The sequence below is a fragment of the Alosa pseudoharengus genome, unplaced genomic scaffold (assembly GCF_046254945.1).
Source record: "Alosa pseudoharengus isolate Yale_2024_CS ecotype anadromous, Long Island Sound unplaced genomic scaffold, YU_APseudo_1.1 YU_APseudo_1.1_scf_22, whole genome shotgun sequence".
In the NCBI taxonomy this organism is placed as follows: Eukaryota; Metazoa; Chordata; class Actinopteri; order Clupeiformes; family Clupeidae; genus Alosa; species Alosa pseudoharengus.
Window position 1 is genome coordinate 10,790,253 of NW_027468680.1, and position 10,000 is coordinate 10,800,252.

General features: G+C 44.9%; 1 protein-coding gene across 5 annotated transcripts in view; it reads left to right on the forward strand.

Moving 5' to 3' along the window:
- The window catches only part of daam1a (dishevelled associated activator of morphogenesis 1a), a 69,194-nt gene that overhangs the window by 40,835 nt on the left and 18,359 nt on the right, over nt 1-10,000 (forward strand). For all 5 annotated transcript variants that reach the window (XM_076300510.1, XM_076300511.1, XM_076300512.1 and 2 more), the window contains exons 4-11: nt 2,504-2,575; nt 4,674-4,768; nt 6,092-6,230; nt 6,871-7,065; nt 7,359-7,469; nt 8,014-8,117; nt 8,467-8,533; nt 8,871-8,988. In XM_076300510.1, the coding sequence (XP_076156625.1) occupies nt 2,504-2,575; nt 4,674-4,768; nt 6,092-6,230; nt 6,871-7,065; nt 7,359-7,469; nt 8,014-8,117; nt 8,467-8,533; nt 8,871-8,988 (901 nt within the window). The remainder of the gene's footprint in view (nt 1-2,503; nt 2,576-4,673; nt 4,769-6,091; nt 6,231-6,870; nt 7,066-7,358; nt 7,470-8,013; nt 8,118-8,466; nt 8,534-8,870; nt 8,989-10,000) is intronic.

Genomic DNA, 10,000 nt, shown 5'->3' on the forward strand with positions numbered 1-10,000 from the left:
CGCCTCTCAGACACTCTCAGCCCCCGAGCCAGCGACACTCAGTCTCCGCGAAGCACTCGGCCAGGGTCTGGTTCTCATTCGCAGCCTCTCCAGTGCACTAGTTAGTGGTTAAGTGGGCTCTTTTCCTGGATCCCGCGGGTCTCTGCACCAGTGGGCCGCGCCGCGCCGCGCCGGCTGTAAGCGCTGCGCACCTGCAGTGTCTCCATAAAACCGTCCCCTTCGTAGTGATGGTCTGCAGGCCCAGCACTGTCTGTGTGTGTGTGTGTGTGTGTGTGTGTGTGTGTGTGTGTGTGTGTGCGCGCGTGTGTGTGTGTAAGCTCAAACGTGTTTATAATGAGGAGACTGCCTCCTTGCACCTCCTGTTTGCCTCTGGTGTTCTGTCTTTATTTTAACACTCTTAGCTTCCTGTACTCGTCAGACATATTCATCTGTGTTCTACCTCTCCTGCTCCTTCCCTTGCTGTGGCCCTTGTTTTCCAGCTTCTCTTTGTCTCTATCTCTCTTTCACTCATGCAGATGAGATGACTGTGTGATTGAGTCTCGGCCTCTCTCCCACCCTCAGGTTAACTTCCACAGCCCTAAACTATCCGACTAAATTGCATAATTGGCTATAAAACTATAGGCACACTTGTTAAGATTGACAACAAGAATTCCTGGGAACGTAGAGCGTGGGGCTGTTTACAAGGTTCATGTAGCCCCCACACATTGGCGACCCCAGTCAACCCGCCCCTCCAACCCCCCTCCCCCCATCCCAAAGCCCCCCTCCCCTTCAAACTCACACAGAGTTAGGGTCTGAGAACTTCCATAAATCACTGAGACTTGCAAATAGCCCTATACTCAATGGTATTGTTTTCCAGGCTTAAATTGTCTGTTATTTGGCTTTTTAAAAGGGTGGGTTTCTTTACAAACGTGAAGGATATTGGCACACATTAGACATTCTCTCAGACTCCCAGTGTTTTAGCAGAAACATTATTTTAAATAGATCCCAAGAGGTGCTAACAGTCTGCCAGCTCACGAGGAGAACAAACCAACAGGTGTGTGATAGAGAGAGAGAGAGAGAGAGAGAGTAATTGAGAGAGAGGTGGGGGAGTGGTGAAAAGGAAAATATAGAGTCAATGGATATAGAGATGTGTGAGAGAACACAGACAGAGAGATGAAGTGAGGAGAGATAGAGAAGAAAAAGCAGAAGAACCTGTAGCAAATGGAGCCGTGGCTAACGTATCAACAGAGCAAACGTAGCCGTGGCTAACGTAGCAACAGAGCAAACGTAGCCGTGGCTAACGTAGCAAGCGTAGTGAAAGGAGCCGTGGCTAATGTTGACGGGAGGGTAGGAGTTGAGAAAGACCTGAAAGGATGGAAAGCTGGTGACTTGGAGATGAAAAGTAGGAAAGTGGAAAGGTAGAGGAGGTGGTGAGGGGTCTTGAAAGCTGGAGACTTGAGAGGTGGAGAAGAAAGACAAGGCCAAAGGGAAAAAAGGACAGAGCAGGCTTGTGGCAGCCTGGGATGTGTGTAGAAAAAGGAGAAACAGCAGTCAGAAAGCGAAAGAAAGTTGATGATGAATACAAGAGATGTGAAGAGGAAATACAAAAACTTATGGAGGCAGAAAGCTGGTGGTGGTGGTTGGGGGGGGGGGGGTAAAGTGAAGACAGACTGGCTTTTCATCAAAAGACATAAAAAAGAAACTGAACAAAGACAGAAACAGAAGAAACTTAACATAGAGGGGAGAGTGAAAGTGAGAAAAAAGCTGAAAATGAGAGAGAAAGCTGGTGACAGAGCAGAGCCTGTGTGTGGAGAGCAAAGCAGGGATACAGGCTGATGGAGGTGTGAGTGTGAAGTGCTGAAGGTCTCACTCACACCCCACACACACACACACACACACACACTTCGACAGGCCTGGAGCCCACAGTGCACGGTGCAGTGCGGTGTAGCTGGAGGGGATTGTGGGAAAGCAGAGCTGTCCTGGTGGACGCTGGGGGTGGATCTCGGGCTTCCAGGGGCTTTAGAGCTTTGGACCAGAACAGCAGATGGGTGGTGAGGAGGAGCCGACCCAGTCTGGGAATGGATTGAAAAATGAAAAAGACTGGTGTGTGTGTGTGTGTGTGTGTGTGTGAGAGTGTGTGTGTGTGTGTTGCTGTATGCATGTGTGTGTGTGTGTGTGTGTGTGTGTGTGTGTGTGTGTGTGTGTGTGTGTGTGTGAGTGTGTGTAGCTGTATGCATGTGTGTGTGTCTGTGTGCGTGTCTGTGTGTGTGTGTGTGTGTGTGTGTGTGTGCGTGTGTGTGTGTGTCTGTGTGTGTGTGTGTGTGTGTGTGTGTGTGTGTGTGAGCTGGCCAAGCCCAAGTGCAGCATAGTATATCATGCATGTGAGTACTGTGTGTCTGAGTATGTGTGTGTGTGTATGTGTGTGTGTATGTGTATCTGTTATTCAGCCAGTGTATTTATGTGTGAGCTATGTGGATAGACTTGTCCATAATTCTTCCTCGTTCTCCCACGCTTGCCTGTCTAGGAAACGGAGGAGAATAAGGATGCGACCAGCTGGCCTGAATACTACATTGACCAGATCAACTCCATGGCAGCCGTAAGTACACATATATGGAGATTGTACATGTGAGAGTGTGATAAAGGCCATATATTCACACAAGCACTTTCCTATGTCGCCCACCCAAACAATGCTGTAAAAACACTGAACTGCTGGTGTAACAAACTTTACTGAAAGGGGAGCGTTTAAAAACCAAGAGAAAACATGTGGATTCATATTCATGGAAATAAGTCGTCAGGAATTCAAGCTGGGATGGAATATAGGACGTTTGGGGGTCTATGTGCTTACACAGCCAGTGGACACAGTATATCGGACTATTCCTTTTAACACGACTGTTAGTATTGACTTTTATAGGGCTGCTAGTTTCTGTTGCTAACATGCAGTCATTCACTTTTATTCATGTGACTTAAGAAGGGATTCAAAGCGAACAAGATGGTGAGCTGTAACAAGTCGTCCAAGGATATTCCACTTGGAATGGATTGCCACTTTAAACCCACCTTATTATGCTTCGGCAGTAACCCTGGCATTTTGGTAATATTAGTGTAAACTGTGGGAAATTAAGAGATTATCAGCCAGGTCATAGAAAGAAACACACTGTCTAAGTGCTGGATTAAACTATGTAGTGCTGCGTATAACAGGAATTCATTTAATTTTGTTGTTGAAATGAGTTTTGAAAGGCATTGCAGTTTTGGTATGTGCTTGGTGGATGGTTATCAAGACTGAAAAAAAAAGGTCTCTCAGTCATTCGCAAAGAAACAGTCTATTTCTGAGGCAATATCCTCTCTCTCGGGCAACCAAGACAGAGCCAAGGAGTCATCTAGCCAGGGCTTTGCGCCGTAGCTGAGGGTTGGCTCGGAGACCGTGCATTTTTGATAAGTGTTCAGCAGGCCAAATCTACTGTGTAGAGTTTTTCCAGTGTAATACAGACAGACTGTTTATCTTATCACTGACAATCTAAACGAAATGAGGGAAATGTTGGTCATTAAGCTGTGAGACATGGATCTCGCTCCGTGCTCTCTCTCCCCCACATCTCTCTCTCTCTCTCTCTCTCTCTCTCTCTCTGTCTGTCTCACTCTCTCTCTCTCTCTCTCTCTGCATTCTCTGGATGCTCTCCCAATCATAAACTAACATCCAGATTCCCATACTGAAACGAAAGAAGTGCTGAAGTGTTTTAGCCAAAAAGCAGAGGAGATCAGATGAGAATCCATAAACTTGCACACGCTCGTTGAGACAGTCGCTGAGACACACACACACACACACAGACATTTAAACACGAACCCACACTCACACTCAGAAACTCACTAACACACACACCTAGACATACTGTATAAACACACACACACACACACACACACACACACACACACACACACACACACACACACACACAGCTGAGGAGTTTGTAGTCGTGTGATTTTCTCTGCTGCTTTACTGATTGCCTGGGTCATGGACACTGCCCCTGAGAGGTCCAGAAAAAGCCCAGCTTTCTGCTTAAAATAACAGGGAGCAAAGAGGCCAGTGTGTGTATGTAATGTCTGTCTGTGAGTGTGTGTGTGTGTGTGTGTGAGTGTGTGTGTGTGTGTGTGTGTGTGTGTGTGTGTTTGGCTGTCTGTGAGGAGGGCATTTTATGAGTTTGTGTTTTTGTGTGTATCTGAGTACACAAACATGGTATTTTGTGTATGTGTGTGCGTGCATTTTTGTATGTGTGTGTGTGTGTGTGCGGGGGTGTGTGTGTGTGTGCGGGGTGTTGAGAGGCTGTCCCCCCCTCTGTCCACTGAACGGGACAAATGGTCTGAGAATCAGAGTTCAGCTTGTGGCTATAACTCTGCCTTTAACACAGACCCTCTCTTTCTCTCTCTCACACACACACCCACACACACACACACACACACTCACTCAGTCACTCCACATGAATTTCACACACCATTGCCTGAGATTCAGTAAGTGATGAGACGTTTATGTTTCAGCACATTAATTTCAGAGCCAATTTAACTGTCCCAGCTGTCATGAAGGCCTTCTCAGGTATGTCTGCGTGTATGTGTGTGTGTGTGTGTGTGTGTGTGTGTGTGTGTGTGTGTGTAATGCTCTGTGAAGGCTTTGTACTGTAGTTCCCAATGGCTCTGTGTCCTCCCTGCAGAGGAAGACTCTCCTGGCTCTGGAGAAGGAGGACGAAGAAGAGAGGAACAAGACCATAGAGAGCCTGAAGACGGCTCTGCGCACGCAGCCCATGAGGTAAAATAACACACTCCACACACACACACACACACACACACACACACAGGCGGCACACACAGCACACACTAACACACACAAGCTAACACACTCAAACACACAAACAGGAGGTGGTTGTGTGACCTAATTAAATGACTCATTATAACCTCATACATGCTGATGACCTAGTATTTGGTATTTCAGTGTGAGTGTGTGTGTGTGCGTGCGCACATGTGTGTGTGTGTGTGTGCATGCGTGAGACACACAGTTTGGAGGGCTCATGGTGTGTTGATGGAAGCCAAGGCCATTTATCATCATTAGACTGAGCTAATAGCTGATTCATCTCCAGTCTTTGTACTGTACTGCTGAACTCGACCGCTTCTAACACACACAGCCCACACAGGCATCTACAGCTCACTTGGACACTCATAAAGAGCCACACTGCATAGGCCATTGAATAGCACAGCAAACTACAGTCAAATACAATCTAAGAAAACTACAAAGATGCTGGCACGTTCATGTTCTTTGGAGATTGGAGATGTTTGAGTTCACAACATATGTGTTTTTCACAGTTTTTTATTGAAAACTCTGCATTACTTATGCAGTGGTTCTTTGCAAAGGTAATCCATACTGTTACATGAGCACAAGAACAGCACTACACACAACACAGAATGCAGTGCTACACTATTAAGCAAAACACAATACACAGCACTGCACAACACAACACAACAACACACAACACGCTAGCATCTTCTAAAGCAATAAACAATGGACATTAAGTCAACAACCTCTTGGTCACCCTTGACCTCTGACCTGTGCGACCCCAGAGGTGTTGCCATTAGCTCACCGATGAACTTTCCCTGCTTCTCGAGTGTATGTTTTCCCTGAGATAAATGGTGCCTGACCGTAACATGAAGATGTTTATGTTTCCACCAGCCCGTGTTTGCTCGGCATCAAAGCGGGACGTTTTTTTGCTGCTTTATTAAAGCTCGATGATGTTTGGACACATGCGTGTAATTGATGTTCAACCTGTGTTTTTGTAGCGCTGCAAAAACGAACACAAGAACCCTGATTCATTTGTTTTTCATTAGGCCTCAAAGGACAGAGAATTTGTTTATCTATCTAACTTTAGAGGGATTTGTCTATTTCTGTCACAGGTATCTGGTTTTGTGGCTGTAATAATTTGCTTAGCACATTGTCGTTTTGTTTCAGAAATTGCTCATTCCTTTCCCAGATGAAACAAAACCGTAAATTAAGAACATTTTTTGCAAGGTTGTGGTGTGAGACCGTGTCCCATGGGTTGATATGTGGTCACGTGTGACGTGCTTCCTTTCACCCCTGCAGGTTTGTGACGCGCTTCATAGACCTGGATGGCCTGACATGCATCCTCAACTTCCTCCGCACGATGGACTACGAGACGACAGAGTCTCAGATCCACACCTCCCTCATTGGCTGCATTAAAGCCCTCATGAACAACTCACAGGTACTGAACCCACCATACATGAACAACTCACAGGTACTGAACCCACCACACATGACCAACTCACAGGTACTGACATGACCAACTCATAGGTACTGAACCCACCACACATGACCAACTCACAGGTACTGACATGAACAACTCACAGGTACTGAACCCACCACGCATGGCTGAAAGATCACTCTGGAATTGATCTGGTGAAACGTGTTGAATCTGCTGCCATATCCGTTGCAGAGTCAGTTCTCACTGAAATTCAAACTTCTGAACTTCTCATTCCCTGAGTTAACTGATCTTGTATTAGTAGGTGAAATAGCTGCACTTTGTTCGCTGTGGTATTTTATTTGAAAGAATCCACTAGTCATATTTAGATGTTCTTGGCCTTTCGAAGATAGTGGTCAACTACAGAACACTCCAGCTATGAGTACTATTTGTTCTTATTAATGATTTTACTATGATTACATATGACTATGGCAAATTGGTTTGCATCTCATTTCAACTGTTTTTTTTTTTCAAGAGAAGATATTTTTTCAGTATTATGGGTGCTGTACATGCTGATCTCTAGAGCTAAATGTTCTGCATGATCACCTCTCTAGGCTGTGCTGACGTTCTCTCACAACAAATGTTCTGCCGTTCTCCCCTTCAGGGCCGCGCCCACGTTCTCTCCCACACCGAGAGCATCAACATCATCGCCCAGAGCCTGGCCACGGAGAACGTCAAGACCAAGGTTGCGGTGCTGGAGATCATGGGCGCCGTGTGCCTGGTGCCTGGCGGGCACAAGAAGATCCTGGAGGCCATGTTGCACTACCAGAAGTTCGCCAGCGAGAGGACGCGCTTTCAGGTGGGTACCCGTCTGTAGGTGACAGGGACGGGCAGGGTATTGCTGAACAGGGACGGGCAGGGTAGGAGCTGAACGTAGTCAGGGTATTGGAGATGAGGCAGTGGACATACATACATACACGCCATTTCTAGGCCATGAAGGTTTTTTTTTTCATTAAAAATGCATGAAAAAGTACATTTGAGAAGCTAAGGTGAGGTTTTTAGGGGTTAATCAATAGGTGGAATGATCATATCTTTGCCAGTGTGAAGTGTTGTGTTCTGACGGATGGTGTTTCTCTGTTGGTGACCCTTTAGAGTCTCATGACTGACCTGGACAGAAGCACAGGTCGTTACCGGGATGAGGTGAACCTCAAGACCGCCATCATGTCCTTCATCAACGCCATCCTCAGTCAGGGAGCCGGCGAGGTGAGACACACCGCCATCATCTTCATCATGCTACCCCCTCATCATCCTCAAGTCCTGTCTCCGTTATACAGCATCTCCTCTCAGTGCTCTTAAAATGATAAAAAACACAACCAGTTGATTTCTCATTTGCTAAACCTACTGTACTGTACTTTACTGAGTTACTGGTAAAGCATGTAGAAAATCTCAATATATCCGCACACTAGCTCCCCTTTTACTTGTTTATTTAGAGTAACACCAGAAGTTACGTTTCAAGATTGTCTATGGCAATACTTTTTTATCCAGCACCTGTTTTTGGATGTGAGCTGCGCACGTTAGGTTTTTTGGATTACTGGTAAAGCATGAAAATGCTTGTTCTCTTTGATATGTCATGAAGGGACTGAAATAGTTATCGTTTTGAATAATTGCTTCCTTAGCCTGTGCTGACTGGTGCATTTTTTCTCTCTCCACTCCCCTTCCTGTCTTTCTTTTTTTTCTCTTTCTCTCTTGTTCTATCCATCTTCCTTTTTTTCTTTCTCTCTTCTGTATGTCTTTTCTCGCTGTGCAGTCGAGTCTGGAGTTCAGGATCCACTTGCGATATGAGTTCCTGATGCTGGGCATCCAACCAGTCATTGATAAACTGCGCACACACGAGAACGCCACTCTCGACCGGTTAGTTTTACACTCTCTCATGCTGAGGGTAGAGGCCAGCAATGAAGACATGAAGCTCAACACACTCAGATGGCCCTCTATGCCTCCTAACACATGCCATGCCAAAAAGACTAATATCAGAGTAGAGTAACTAAATGATCGGTTGTGAGTTTTGGCTTTTGAAAAATATCCCAGTTAATGTTTTTACGGTCCATGCTCTGCCATTATTATCAGTGGTGTATCACACACACACACACACATATGTTAGTTCTCCTCAAAGGAATATGTGTGTGCTATGCTTATTAATCAGTTGAAAGCATAAACATATACAAACATCTTTGGTTTATAACCTCGCTTTTGTGATCCTCAGGCATTTGGATTACTTTGAAATGCTGAGAAATGAAGATGAATTGAGTCTGGCAAAACGCTTCGACTCCGTAAGTGTTATTCTTTTCTCCTTCAGTGGATTTGTTTTTTCTCCAGTTTGCTCTTATTAATCAAATAGGGTCTTATTTCCGGTCTTGTTCAATGCAGGATGAAACAGGGGTGCGTTTCCCAAAAGCATACAGTAGTTGCTAACCTGTTAGCAACTTAGTTGGTTGGCAATGGGAAATTGCATTGCAACCAACAAAGTTGCTAACTTAGTTGACATTTTTATGAAAGGAATGCTTTAATATATTTTGGTCACTGTGCCTTCTCTCTCTCTCTCTCTCTCTCTCTCTCTTTCTCTCTCTCTCTCTCTCTCTCTCTTTCTCTTGCTGTGTCTGTCTGTAGGTGCACATAGACACGAAAAGCGCCACTCAGGTGTTTGAACTCATCCGTAAGAGGATAAACCACACAGAAGCGCACCCGCACTTTCTCTCCATTCTGCAGCACTGTCTGCACATGCCCTGTAAGTTGGTTCAACAGACTATCACTGCATCTCGACAGACTATCACTGCATCTCGACATTACAGTGATATTACTTGTTTTGTACATTGTACGTATTACACAGGTAATATACAATGTCTGGCATACCATTCATTGTATATTGCCTTTGTAAACAGGTGTGATTGTAGTATTTTTATCAGAATGCTATGAACACATAAGAATAGGGAGGGTGAGGTATGTCAGCAGATTTTAATGGCATATTGTTCTAGAGTGCTGCATCGTAGCACTTGTAACACAAAAGATGCCTGACTGACATATTTACAAGACTGTGTCCAATCCAATAGGACCCTCTGATTGCCAAAAAATTCCACAAGGTTTTATGAAAAAAATGAGGTCAATAGTTGACTTTGTTCACAAGTAAACGGCGATATATCACATCTGCAGCATTAGATGGGGGCCATTAAGCCTGTTATCACATTTGCAGAGTGTTGATTTTCCCACCAGTTCAAATGAAGGCTTAAGAGCACAGCGCAAACAAGCATGTGAGGTTCATATCCAGAGATAAATTAAGTTATATAGGGGGTGAAAAAAACCTTCATTGATTTCTCATGTGCACTGTTTTCATTCTTTAGACAGAGCGAATCATTTGTGAAGGGTGTTCATGCCAGAGCTTTATAATGGCCGCCCCAAAACCCTTGTGTTATCAATTAGAGTTAAGTTACCATCAGGGAATTGGAGCCCTAGATGATTCAGAGTTTGGTATGGAGTCAAATGTTGTACTGTAGGACAGCGTCCTCAAAATAATTCATGACGATGGAAAGTAACTGCATTGGACTGGTCTGAAAATCGCCTTGAGTAGCATTCCGTTCTATTTATGACTGTGTTTGGACATCCAAATGAAAGTCTTAATCTTAATGGATTTACACTGCAAGCTTACCTCATTAAAATTTGGCTATTAGGAATAGCAAACCTCAGTGAGCACTGTGCCTGTGAGAAAGTAGGCTACTTCTACTAACATGGGAGACACTGATGTG